General features: G+C 38.5%; 1 protein-coding gene across 1 annotated transcript in view; it reads right to left on the reverse strand.

Moving 5' to 3' along the window:
* Positions 1-8,201, reverse strand: part of KLHL32 (kelch like family member 32) — a 210,668-nt gene extending 202,467 nt beyond the window's left edge. The window contains exons 1-3 of the mRNA XM_036767768.1: positions 8,179-8,201; positions 6,965-6,973; positions 893-1,073 (exon numbers count right to left, since the gene is read on the reverse strand). Coding sequence (XP_036623663.1) covers positions 893-1,073; positions 6,965-6,973; positions 8,179-8,201 — 213 coding nt within the window. The remainder of the gene's footprint in view (positions 1-892; positions 1,074-6,964; positions 6,974-8,178) is intronic.
* Between the last annotated feature and the right edge of the window lie 6,176 nt (positions 8,202-14,377).

Consider the following 14,377-nt stretch of genomic DNA (forward strand, 5'->3'; position numbering starts at 1 on the left):
TACAGAGTTATTTGCATGTTGTCTCTCCCACTAGAGTGTGAGTTTTTTGAGGGCAGGGACCATGTTTTTGTCTTTCTTTTTATCTCCAGAGTTCTGCACAGTGCTTTGCACATAGTGTGTACTTTAAAATGCTTACTAACTAAAGAGCCTATCATTGACTAGAGAAGGAAGGAAGGAAGGGAGGATGGAAGGATGGAAGGAAGGGAGGAAGGGAGGATGGAAGGAAGGGAGGAAGGGAGGATGGAAGGAAGGGAGGAAGGGAGGATGGAAGGAAGGGAGGAAGGGAGGATGGAAGGAAGGGAGGAAGGGAGGATGGAAGGAAGGGAGGAAGGGAGGGAGGAAGGAAGGCTCATATGTACACAGCTATATAGCATACACGATTCCCTTAACCTCTCACTGTACCAACTAATTCTCTATGAGTTCCAAGACACAGATGACTGGCCAGTCTGTAGCACCAAAGAGTTTCCTCAACTGGGAGTTCCCTACATTGATGAAACCAGAGATTCAGACCAAAAAAAAAAATCCTGAAAACCAAGTAAGTGTCACTTCTTTTTCCTAAGGTACTACAAAGCCATGTTTAAGCATGATGTGAGATGAAATACCAACGACCAATGAGAAATTGTGTTTCATCCCATCCTCAGTGATGGGACAAGATCTGTCCCAAACTGGAACAACCCCAGGTAAATTCTAGTGCAGTCTGCGATGGCTCTTAGAATGATCTCAGACTCTGGGCCTATCTTAAAGAGGTCCCATCACTGAGATGATCACAGAGGTCCCTGTGCGACTTGTCCTTAACTGGTTGACGACAACAAAACCATCAGAACACCCCTCGCATTTCTAAATTCTTTCATCAAAAACAGCAATGAAAAAAATCAAACTCATTTCCACTTACTCGGAAATAATCGCTGCAAGCTGCCAGGACCGCCTTGTGGGCGTGGAATTTCTGCTCTTCAGCTATGAGGGTGACATCACAGAGAACGCCATCACTTCTCTGCTGATTCAAGGCTGCCAGGACAGCGTCATGGTGAGAATCGGACTGACAAAGCCTCCGGCCCGTCCGCATTTCTTGAACACTGTGAACGAGATAAAGGAAGTCAATGTAGCAATGACTGCACAGAAAGTACAGATCTGATTAAATCTTTCCTAAACTGCAGCTCTGTAGGAGTGGGAGGGACAATTCAGGAGACAGAGAGAGGAGTCTAGCCCCTGCCCTCCAGGAAATTATCATCTACAGGGAGGAAAAACACTAGAGCTTCAAAGGAGCGAGAAGAGTGCCTGGGATGGAGATGAGGAGAAATAGGGAATGTGAACTTGGTCCTGATGGATGGATCAAGTGACAACATGACCTGAATCTGAAACCTGGCTGTTTAACTTCTCACAGTTTCAATTTCCTCACCTGTAAAATGTAGATAAAACAGCTTGCACTGCCTACTTTTAATTTTTGCTGGAAGTTAAGGTCTTTGTAAATCTTAAAGCTATGAATTTGTATATACCAGGGTATCCCAAAAGTGTTAGTGCTGCTTTAAGCTCTTAAAAGCTTATACATTTTAAGCTATTTAAGCTTAATTTATCTAATTTAAATTGCACTATTATTTATTTAAAATTACACTAAGACTTTTGGGGCACCCTGTATAGATGTATATTTGTTCGGTCATTTCTCAGTTGTGTCCAACACTTCGGGACTCCATTTCAGGAGTTTCTTGGCAAAGACACTGAAGTCATTTGCCACTTCCTTCTCTAGCTCATCTTACAGATGAGAAAGCTGAGACACACAAGGTTAAGTGATTTGCCCAGGGTCACACAGCTAGTAAGTGTCTGAGACCAGATTTAAACTCAGGAAGACAAATTTCCTGACTCCAGGCCTGGTACTCTATGCGCTGTTCCACCTAGCATATGTATATATGCTATATATATATACACACTTATATGTGCATATATTTTTGTGTACATATATGTGTATATATTTTGTGTATATATATATGTATACATTTTTCATAGGAAGGTGTGTATGTGTGTGTGTGTGTCTGTGTGTGTCTGTGTATGTCTGTGTGTCTGTGTGTTTTCTTGGTTGGGTAGAGGGAGTACTAAGGAAAGTAACCAGGTCACTGAGTGCCTTGAATTAAGGACAACCAACAGTCACTTGGACCAAATCATACCAATCCTTGTACTCCAAGCTCTGACCAGTGTACTACTGAATTTGTTCTGAGTTAGTGTAAAGGTATTAAGCTGAGACAAACCTCTGAGGCCACTTGGTCTGTCACTTTATTTTCTAGTCAATGGGGGTCCTGGGAAGTAATATAATCAGACTTATTGCTTTAGGAAGCACATGCATCTATATTTATAAGGCTTTATTTGCAGTAGTCCTGGCTATGGTAACGCTCTCATTTCCATTCTCCCCATGAGTATCAATCAATCATATGTATTTATACTCCATCTCAAGGAACAGGTTTAACCAAATTACAGACATGGTAGAAAAAATATAAACCTCATTATTCTCTCTCTCTCTCTCTCTCCTCTCTCTCTATCTCTCTCTCTCTCTCTCTCTCTCTCTCTCCTATCCCTCCCTACCATCCCCCTCCCTTTTCTCCTCTTTTTCTCCTCTATTCTTCCCTCCTAGCCCCATCACGGCAGAGGACAAAAGCCTGGAAATATGTACAACCCAGGCTCAGAACCTGATTTCTACCATGAATGCTGACCATCAGAGCTCACTCCAGACAACAGAATCATTCTGCAAGATTTCTTCAAAATAACATGACACCTAATGCCAATAATGAATCACAGAGAGCAAAACAAACACTGGTTAGGGAAGAGTTTTCAAGCTAATACCATATGAAAGCAAACTGGATCAAAGCATCTTAAAATTAGGTCTTTAAAATTCAAGCTGCCTAAGAAGAACAATAAATGAAACCCAGCATGCTTTAATGCAGGTTTCGAAAGTTGAAATCAAGCATGTTTAAAGTTGGGTACCTAAGCCTGCCCTTTATTGTGGATTTTATCAATGGATTAAATGATTTTCCTTCTCTAAAATGGAAAAAAGGAGACATTCCTCAGCTCTCTTCACACTCATTTTCATGAATATCCAAAGAACCTCGTCAACAACACTTATATAATACAGGATTTTAATGCCTTAAATCTATAAATGAATTCTTTAAGTACTGAGTGTATCCAGAAGTATTTCACTGAAGTCAAACTGCATCCCGGGCCATCACCAGTCATCTTGACTTCTGTGTTGCCACTGGACTTCGAAGACTCTGGAAGAGAGAGTGAGGCTGACAACTCTGAGCAACTCTGCCTCCCGTAAATCCAATTCAGGCACAAGTCAAGACGCCACCCCATGACTTTGTTCATTCTCTTCAAAAATGAAGAACCAATTTGGAGGCAGGAGGCTCCTTTAATGATTACCTATTACCACCAATGTTTTTACAGATAACCAAGCCCCAGAGTGGGGCTTGATCAAGGTCATATAACCAGCTATTAAAGTAGGGACTAGAATCTACAACTTCTGGCCTTCAGTTCTGTGTCCTTTCCATTATATCAGGGAACCCCTTTATTCTTCTAAGCCTTAGTATGCATATTTTGGTCCAAGTGATCAGATTAATGTAAACTCTTTATGGAGGTTCCAATGTGGTAAAGCAAACATTGCTTAGGGAAGAAGCCAAACTAAACCCAACTCCTGACTACCGACTCCTACAAGGATGAGGACCTATGTGGCCAAATCAGAGCTATTTCTCCATCTATGGCTAGTTCACACTCACAGGGATCAAATCTGCTACAATGATCTGGTCAGATTGAGGTAACAGGCTCTCATGCAGATTCCCACCGGCCAAGAATCAAACTAAGGAACACTGTTTACCACCATCACAGAATGGCCAGCCCTACCTTTACACAGTCGTTTTGTAGTGTGAAAAGGTTATGAAAAGTCCCACCCACGAACCTACTCTCCTCTATGGAGGAATACCGCAGTTAGAGAAACCCCCAGTTTTATGTCACTATCTGCAGTCCAGTTTTTGGCTCTAGAAGACCCCATGTAGCATACAAATGTCACCCTGATCCAAACAACCACACATTAATCCATTAACACGAAATTAGCTTAGATGAGTAGGGCAAGGCCCTGAGAGAAAAGAACATCAAAGAAGAAAACTGTAAGGGGCTGATAGTTCAGGTGATTTGGAGCAGAAGTGTCAAACAGCCCTCAACACTCCAGAGTGTGGCCTAAACCAGATTAAAATATAGTTGGGAAATACTTAACAAAATAAATAAAAATACAATAAAACATAATATTAGTATGTGGTTTTCTAAGTCAATGTGTGCCCGCATGGATCCATACGCACTGTGTAGGGTCCCTTGTTTACAAATGAGTTTGACACCATTGATTTGGAGAACACGTTGGTGAAGTAATGTGATGTTGCAAAGAAAGGGACCGTAGGAAGTGTCTATGACCTAGCGATGCTGGCCTTCTTGTTGCTCCTCACAGCAGACAGTCTGTCGTCTCCAGACCTGAACTGCACTCCATCTTTACCTCCACCTCCCAGGATGTTTAGTTTCCTTCAAAGCTCAGCTCAAGCATTACCTTCCACATGAAGCTTTTCCTAATCCCTTGTATGTTAGTGCCTTTCCTCCAACAAAACACCTTGAATTTAGGTGTATTCTGTAGAAATTCCATACATTATTTTATAGAGAGTCAATCTAGTACAGTGGATAGAAAGTTGGCTATAGATCTAGGAAGACCTGTGGTCAGGCCCTGATTCTGATACACACTGGCTCTGTGACCCTGGACAAGTAATTTAACCTCGCAGTACCTTAAGTAAGTATCTGAGACTTTAAGCTGCAAAAAAGGTACAGACTTGCTTTGGAAGAAAGGGTTGCCTCACAAAAGAGGCAACTATCTCTATACTTTCATATATACAGCTATTGATCCCCCAAACAGAATGTAAGGTCTTTTATCTTTGTATCTCCAAAAATAATTCAGTGTCTGGCATATTAGAAACCATTTAATAAATGCCTGTTGATTGACTGATTGGAGCATTCTTCCATCAGTCCCAACAAGACAAAAGTAGGTAGGCATAAGAGGTAGCTCTGAGTGAGGGGAGGAAAAAGGATATTTTGGGAAATGAACATAAAATATAAAAATTTTAAATGAAAATAATAACAAAGTAGACATGCTCTGAAAGCAATTGTGTGTATGTGTACATGTGTGTGTTTCATCATTTTAGTCATGCTCAACTATTCATGACTCCATTTTGGGATTTTCTTGGCAAAAATACTGAATTGGTTTACCATTTCCTTTTCCAGTTCATTTTAGAGATGAGGAACAGAGGCAAACAAGGTTAAGTGATTTGCCCAGGTTCACACAGCTAGTAAGTATCTGAGGCCAGATGTGAATTCTGGAAGATGAGCCTTCCTGATTCCAAGCCCGATGCTCTACCTACTGTGCCACCTCACTGCTCTGTTAAGAGGATCAGCAATGACAAAGCCAAGGGGAAGAGGTTGGTCACTCCTCCCCACCTGTCCAACCCAGCACATTGTTCCTTTGTAGTGGGGCAAAGAGAACGTAATAAATCTTTGCTCAATTCAGGCAATATTCCACCGATCCAAACTCTCTAAATGACTCAGAAATATTCCAGCAACTCCACTGACAAGGCTGGCTCAAGCCATGATATTTTACCAAGACTGTGATGCCATTCATTTGATAAAGCAAGGTAAATACCCAGGTGTATTCTTCATGTCATTGACACATTCAGAACGAATGGGGTCAGGATTCACGTGAAATGCAAGTGGACAGCCAATTAATCTTATTAGGTCCTCTCAACTCAGGAAGATTGGGAATGTCAGCACAGTGACAAGGGGAAGAAAATGACAAGAAGGGAAGATCAAGGAAGAGCTCGTGGGAAGGTGGGAGGATTATTTTCAATTGAAATGTGGCAGTTCATTTTGAAATGGTTACAGCTGACTGAATATGCACTCAGAGCATTCAGCAGAAGGCATATATTTTTAAGGAGTAAAAACACTCCTCGATTCAAAGTTGTAAGGGGCCTAGTAAGAAATCAAGAGCTGTATGGGAGCCACAAAAAGATTACAGCAATTTTCCAGGGCTGCCTCATGTTAAAAAAAAAAGTGGTGTAAGGCACAACACTGAGGAAATATATGATGGGGAAAGGCACTGGACTAATCATGTAGCAGAAAAGGGGAATATCAAGTGGATAGCCTGAATATGGGCTGCTCTGGTACTGCAAAAAAGTAAAAAAAAAAAATAGAGAAAGGGAATCACAAACAAGCATTTATTATTAAGTGTGTCCTATCTGCCTGGCACTGTACTAAGCACAAAGGATACAAAGAAAGGCAAAAACAGCCCACTGGTTAACTCCCCTCAGAGGCTCTATGGGAAGTGGACAAGAATCCTATAGAAAGAGAGGGCATAAATGGGCTGCATTCGGCACCAATGGTGGGAACCATTCTGCATCTACATCAGTGAAATTACGGATCTGCTGAAGTAACCAAGAAAGCTCCTGGAAGGTAGAAAATGGTTCTTTTGTTATTATCTGTACAATACTAGGCTCATTGCTTAATTTTTTCTCTGTGCTCTCAAGACAAAAAAGTTTTAAAAAAAAGAGCCACAGCAGAAAATTTGTCTTAAAGTTAGTCTGTAAAGCTGGAGGAAACCTTAGGGATCATCAAACCACTCATTTGTCAGATAAGGAAATTGAGGCCAAGAAAGGTTAGTAGCCTGCGCAAGGTCACAAAGGTAATCAGTAGTAAAGTCAGGATTTGAACTCTGTCAATTTCAAATCTAAATCCAATGCTTTTTATATTTGCTAATCAAGTCTTCATGGGAGCCCTTTAGTATCCTCTCGAAAAGGATGGAGTAAATATTGAACACATCAGCCATATAATGTTCTCTCCTACACATAGTTTCCTGTCATCTAATATTGAACTTGGTTGATGTGTTGGGTTAATTTTGCTGGACCACATTTTTCTTTCCTATATTATTCTTTGTCATAATCGGCAGGAGGGAATCTCTGGAAGGGGGAACGTGAGATTTAATGGGAAATGTAGGCCAAGTAAGAAACAAAATATGTTAATGAAATATATTAAAAAGGTAGATAAAAATAGTTGGACATTTTTAGAAATATGTGTCACAAAGAATACAACAGTGTAATTCTCTTTTCTCTGATAAAATATATGCATACAGATGCACAAAATAAATGTCTTGTTAACAAGATTTGGAACCTCCAAGTTTAAGAAAAATAACAAATGATCAATCTTTATTTTTGTGGTACAGCCAATTTATAATGACTGTTTATACACAATTATTTTCCTAATATACAGAAAATATAATAATGAGACAATAAAAAATAAAATTTATGCCACAAAATTATTTAGCTCCTTACTGAAGAATTCTGAGGGGAAGGTGATTTTCTGATCACTGAACTTTAAAATTTTTAAATTTGGAAATTCCAAAATTCCTTTTGTCTCCTTTTATGTCATCTTAAATGTTAAGGGTATTTTGAAATTTGACTTGTAGCACAGAGGATGAATGTATCACAATAATTACCTTCTAATGTTTCCTTTCTCATTTCCTTAATATAGCAGCACAATTTATATCCTTATTATTAAGGCTGAATCAGTATTTGCATTACAGACTTCTATTGACAGGGTTTAAATCTTGCCAGGAAAAAGCAGCTGTAAGTGAAAATTTGGCAAAGAATAAAGGGTTCAAGGCTGCAATAAATTTATTGTTACAAAATTTAACATGACCAGTTCAGCTCAATTTTTAAATATACACATTTTTTAAAATTACAACACTGTTACTATTCAAGACATTTGGTATAAGATCACAAATATTTTGCAAGCAATATGCTACAAGCTATTAAAAATAAAGACCAATCTTCTAACACTTGGCAAGAAATAACGGCCTAAAAAGTATTATTATTATATTCTGAGTGTGGTTTTTCCACTACAGCACCCAGATTAAAATTTCCAAAAACATTTCATTGGGATAGCCCACATGTATACATGGCCATTTAACAAAGAAATGAAGTTCCATTTGATGTAAACAGTCATTAATAATAAGCTGAGCCATATGTAAATAGAAAGTACAAGTAAGACCATTTCTAAAGTAGGTAGCCAAATTCCTGCTTACTGCCAAGAGATCCCTTAGAATCACAATCTGTCCCTGACGCTTTCATGGACCATGATCTCATTGGTATGGCTTCTCTAGGGATGGAGATCACAAATGCTTAAGCAAATTTCCTAAAACTTGCTCTTTCAGCATTCTTTCTTTCTATATCTTGAGGGTGAAGAAAGGGAAGTAAGAAGAAGAGAAGAAAAGAATCCTCCAGAGACTGCTAGAGTAGTGGAGTCTGGTCAGAGCTAAGTAATTTTGGCAGTTAGAGCAAGAAAATCACAGGTGATTGGCAAAGCAAAGAGTGTGAGGACTCAAATCAACCTTGAGATTCTTATTTGAACATAATACAAAAAGTGAAACGAATTTTGTTGGGCGGCTGGAGGAATTCTTTACTTCTCTACCTTCCATCCTGCCTTCTTTACCTTCCATTTTGACATATGCACCTGACAGAGTCCGTATGTTAAACATTTATGCTTTCTTAATTTTGATATTCTGGGGCGTAGTCCTGATCACCTCACCCTAATGATGATTCTATGACTAAGAAGAGGCAGGATATCAATTTCCTGAGGAAAGCTCAACGGCCTACCTCCTCCATTCCCCAAGCAGGAGATCCACCCCTGAAGAAAGGTTGCCATGCGAAAACAGACACACGAGTCCAAACCAGTAAGTGACCTTCCTCTGGTTAGGGGTAATCCCTTCCAAATCAGCTTATTTTAGATCTTCAAGAGTATCATAAGAATAGAAGCTGCCTTTATCTTTTTCCCCACTACCACAATTTCAAAAGTCCCTACCCAGAAGATTTGGAACCATCAGTCTGTCCAGCCAAACCACAATGCTCTACCTTCACTGCCCTAAGATTAGTGGCACATTGGAAGATTCCAAACAACCTGTGCAAACAAGCTTCTTCTCAGCAACATCTGATATGTCCAGAGTTAACTAAACTTAGCCACAGGTAAATACATACGTCAGAGAAGGGTATAGATAAATAATGTTCTGGAGGAGTTTATATTACTGCAGCCTCTGCTAGTTTGATTTTAATCAATGTAACAATTTTTATAAAGAAGACTTTTCCCTATGAGTTTTCTATAGCACCCAAAGACTCATTTTTCACAGAATAAATTTGGTGCATGCTCAGCTACTTTTTAAAGATGTAAATTTCTTAACCAGCTGCACATTTTCAAATATCTGCGTACTCAACAGCATTTTATTTTAAAATTCATGTCAATTTCTATACCCATACTTACTTAGTATTTAAGTATACAAAAACATATATGCAAAAATAGTCATTCTGTGCTGCTAGTTTTCAAATAAGAGGATCAATAGCTGGATGATATATTTGCATATCAAAAAACACCAAGTACCATTAAAAATCTATACTTTTCTTAAACACTATGTTCTACATTTTAAAAAAAAACAAAAGGAAAAATGGATAGTGTCAATACAGATTTCTTCAAATAGTTTCACCCAGCTTTTCAAGAATTTAATAGTAATAAGATTATTCATGATTAGCTCAATTCTGCCTTCTGGTATGATAAACCAGAGGGCCCTTCTTCTTCCTCTACTTTTCTCAAGAGGTTTTCATACAAATGAAATGCATGAATGTTAAAAGAAATTTATTCATCTTAGTTGGCAGGTTGTTAAAAAGCTCTTATAATAGAACCCAACTTTATTTTCTGAGAGAATATTTCTTACAAACTACATCTCTAAATACCCTACAAAGTTAAATGCTACCTGGCAACAAAGAACAAAATATAGGATAAAGCAAACAGGAAGAATATACAACATATGTTTAGTGCATACCTAAGAAATTATGGAGTCAAGTCTGAAGATAGATTAAAAAATCAGAAATATAAGGTATGACCTTAAAGGGGGATGATTTTTTTAAAGCAATATGTCACAAATCACACATCCAAATGGGTGTTGTTCTTCAAAGACAGGCTATATACACATTCTGATGCTGCCCTTCATTGCTCAAAACATTTTAGGAATCACCTTCCCAACTAGCTGATGCAAAGCAAAAGAAATTCACCTCTTTATTTCACAGTCACATCTCATTTCTGACCCAATAAAGTATGACCCTTTGTTATTTCCCTCCTTGTTGCCAGTCTTGACTGGTCATTCTCAGTTTATCCCACCCTCTAACTATCCATATACACCAAACTTTTATTGTGGTACCTTTTCTCTGCTCTATATACATTCTCTCTCTTACTGACTTCATCAGTCCATGGGTTCAATTACTATCTCTATTCAGATGACCCTCAGATATATCCTTTTATATTATTTCCCATTCATACAGACTGCTATCTTAGCCTTCTTCCTCTTTCTCATGCACAATACCCTGTCATTTCTGTGCTTCCACACCAGCTATTCCCCCAGGCTAGAATGCAGTCCCTTCTAAAATCTCTGTCTCTCAGGAATCTTGGATTCCCTTACTAGTCAGTTCAAGCATTAGCTTCTACATGAATTCTTTGCTTGGTCCCTCTCCAACTGCTAATGCCTCCCTCACTCAAACTACCTGTATCTATGTTATTTATTTTTAATTTATATATATATATATATATATACATATATATATATATACACACACACACATACACTTACACATGTCTCTTTTGCTGCTAGTGCCTTCCCTTTGAGATTATTTTCCATTTGTTCTGTCTCTATCTTATAAGTACACAGATATTTACATGTTGTCTCCTCTGTTAGAATGTCATATCATTTGAGATCAGGGACAGGGCTTTCCCTTTTCTTTGTATCCTCAGCACTTAAATGCTTGGTGACTGGTCAATTTAATGATCTATGTATCCATCCAGTCCTAATTTCTCTCCTGAAATCCTGCATCGCTAACTGCCTAGTGGACATGTGTAAACGAATGTCTCATAGGCATCTCAGACTCAACATTTCACAAAAGAATTCATTATCTTTCTCCACAAACACATTCCTCTTTATTTATGTCAAAGGCACCACCACCCTTCTATCCACCCAGGCTTGCAACAGCAGTGCTATCCTCAACTTCCCACTTCCCTTTACCTGACATTTATAAAACATTTGCAAAGTCCTGTTGATTCTTCCTGAGCAACATCCTTCACATATGTCCCCTTCTCTCGATTTAGGTGACTAACTCATCACTGAGTTCAGGTCCTCATTGCCTCTTGCTTGTACTATTCCAACACCCTCCTAAGTGATGTCCCTGCCTCAAGTCTTTCCCCTCCCCAGGCCATCCTCCTCCACACAGCTGCTAACATTGGTATTCCTAAATTACAAGTCTGACTAAATTGCTCACCTGCTCAATAAATTGCAGTGATTCCCCATTAGCTTAAGTAACAAATACATGTATTTGCTAACATATAAATGTTCGACATTTCAAAACCTTCACGGCCTGACTTAAACCTACTTTTCCAGCTATACTCTCCTTCACACCCTCTTCAGTCTAGCCAAATTAACCTTCTCCCCATACACAGCAGCCTATCTTCCATCTCTGTGCCATTTAAACAGCCTTTCCACTATGCCTGGAATGCATTCCTTCTTTCCTCACACCTCTTAGAATCCCTAGTTTTCTTCAAAGCTTACCCTAAATGTTATCTCCTATGTAAGACCATTTCTGATTCCCCCAACAGCTAGTTACCACACACACAGACACACACAATTACCTCACATTTATTTTGTGTATACTGTGTGTGCATTAACATATGTATGTGGATAGAGATGATTAGAGACACAGATAGGTCTGTTGGTACAGACATATCAGCTAGGTGGCTCAGTGGATAAAGCACTGAACCTGGAGTCAGGTAAATGTGAGTTCAAGTCTAGCTTTAGGCACTTACTAGCCGTGTGACTCAGAGTCAATCATTTAACCTTCATCTCAGTTTCCTCAAATGTAAAATGAGGATAATAACAGTACCTACCTCCCAGGTTTATTGTGAGAATAATAGGAGATACTATATGCAAAGTTCTGCAAACCTCAAAATGCGATATTTATTATATTGTATATACCATAGAAACACACACAGATATATGTTGTTTTGCCCCGACAGAATAATAGTCAAAATAATAACAGCATGTATACGACATATGTTATCTCATTTGAACAAATATTTGTATCCCCAGTGGTTAACACAGTAGTATGTGACCTATAAGTGTTTAATAAATACCTTTTTATTAACTCGTTCATCAAAACCTCAAGCAACACATCTACAAATAAGCTTATCTTCCCACAAAATAACTGACCCACCTCCACCTCATTTTCTACATTTCTCCTGATAACACCACCATAGATTCATAGCATAGGAGTCACCTTTGACTCTTCCCTCCCTCACCATACAGAAATCAGCTGCATGACCCTAGGCAAGTCACTTCTGTGCTCTAGCTCTCGCTTTCCTCATCTCAGCGATATATATAATAAGGGAGTTGGACTAGATTATCTCTCAGATCTTTCAGCTCTGATGTTCTATGATTCTAAGTTGCCAAGTCCTATTAATTTTACCGCCTCACAATCTCTTTTATATCCATGTCCTCCTTTCCAGGCTCACCATAACCATCCTAGTTCAGGCCCTTATTATCTTGTTATCCAGACTAATGTCATAGACTCCTAATTGGTTTACACATTTCTCGTCTCTTCCCTTTCTTCTTCACTCTGCTGCCCAAGTAATCTTAATGTAGTATCCTGATGCCATGAATGTTCTACTCAATAATAAAGAATAAATTAATCTTGACACTTAAAATCCTCAACAATCTGGCTCCAACTTGCATTTCCATCCTAATAATGTACTCTATGTATTCCAATCACATCAAGGTATTCTCCATTCCCATTCTCCTCTGCTTTCACCTCCTTCTCACCTTCACCAATATTATCCTCCACACCTGGAAAGCACTTGTTCATCCATTCTCCCATTTCCACCTAGTGAAATCCTTCTCTTTCTTCAAAACTTAGTTTATGTGTCACCTCCTCCATGCAGTTCTCCCTGATGTCACCAAGAATATCTCTCTTCTCAAATTTCTCATACCATTTTGCTCAAATCTCTCCATTTGATTTAATAAAATTTATTCAATTTAATAAAATTTATTAAGTACCTACAATGCGCACTGCGCTAGATACTGGAGATACAAAAATAAAAACAAAACAGTCCTTGCTCTCAAGGGGTTTACATTCTACATACCCTTTTTTGCACTTATATATTTATTTGCACTTACTTGCATTTACTTGCACTTAATATATTTACCCTGTGTTATTTGGACACATCTTCCTACCCCCATCCCTCATTAGACTTTAGGCTCTATAAGAGCAGGTCTATATTTTACCTCTCTTTGTGTTCCTTAAATTTAGTATGGTACCTTACAAAAATCAGGCACTTAATAAACGTTAATTTTTTTAAAAATAAAGTTGAATAAACACTGGGATCATAGCAACATCAAATCAAAGACAGAAGAGACCTCAAAGGTCATTAAGCCCAAACTTCTAATACTGCACACAAAGGCAAGCTCATTTCTTTTACATTTTATTACTTCCTTTTCAACTGTGGAAATGAATGAGCTGAATTTTAAAATTATCCCTCATCTTAGCTGAATTATTTCCATAGAAAAGTGAAGTTGTGTACAGAAAATATAATACCAGTAATGGGCTAGCAAATATAGAGACTCACCCAACTACTAAAATATTGAAATAGAAAATATCGTAGAACAGACAAAAGACACAAAAGAGAAATACATAACAACATGAAGAGCTTACAAAATTGTCAGATATCAAATAACTGTCTACATGTTCTCACATAAGTGAGTCTTTTTACCCACCCACCCCCACCTCCCTTCATTGTTTAATTCTAAAAGAGATGGGCAGAAGTTATTCAAATCAACTGAGGCCTGGTCCAGCCACTATCCTAGGAAAACTACTCATCTTTGAGATTTTCACCTTGATTTCCTAGTGAATAGTAATATCCAAAGTGACATGAGTAATCAGTGACAATGTTAATTACATTCTAGATCTTCTAATCCTTCTACTTTACTTTGTCCCAGACAGGTTATGAAAAATATTACTTGGTGAATACAAAAGCTGTATGCAAGGAATTACAATAGAAACTGCGTGTGGAAGTGTCAGTCTGTGTAAACCTGCTTCGGGGAGTCAGGAACATGCTACAGTCTGCTAAGACCTGACGCATCTTCTTCCATTGTCCGCTGACTTATTAGAAATTTTAATTCTTCTGTCATTATTGAGTTCCATGATTTACAGTCATAACAGTATCACTGAGAGAACACCGA

This window comes from Trichosurus vulpecula, chromosome 7, assembly GCF_011100635.1.
Source record: "Trichosurus vulpecula isolate mTriVul1 chromosome 7, mTriVul1.pri, whole genome shotgun sequence".
In the NCBI taxonomy this organism is placed as follows: domain Eukaryota; kingdom Metazoa; phylum Chordata; class Mammalia; order Diprotodontia; family Phalangeridae; genus Trichosurus; species Trichosurus vulpecula.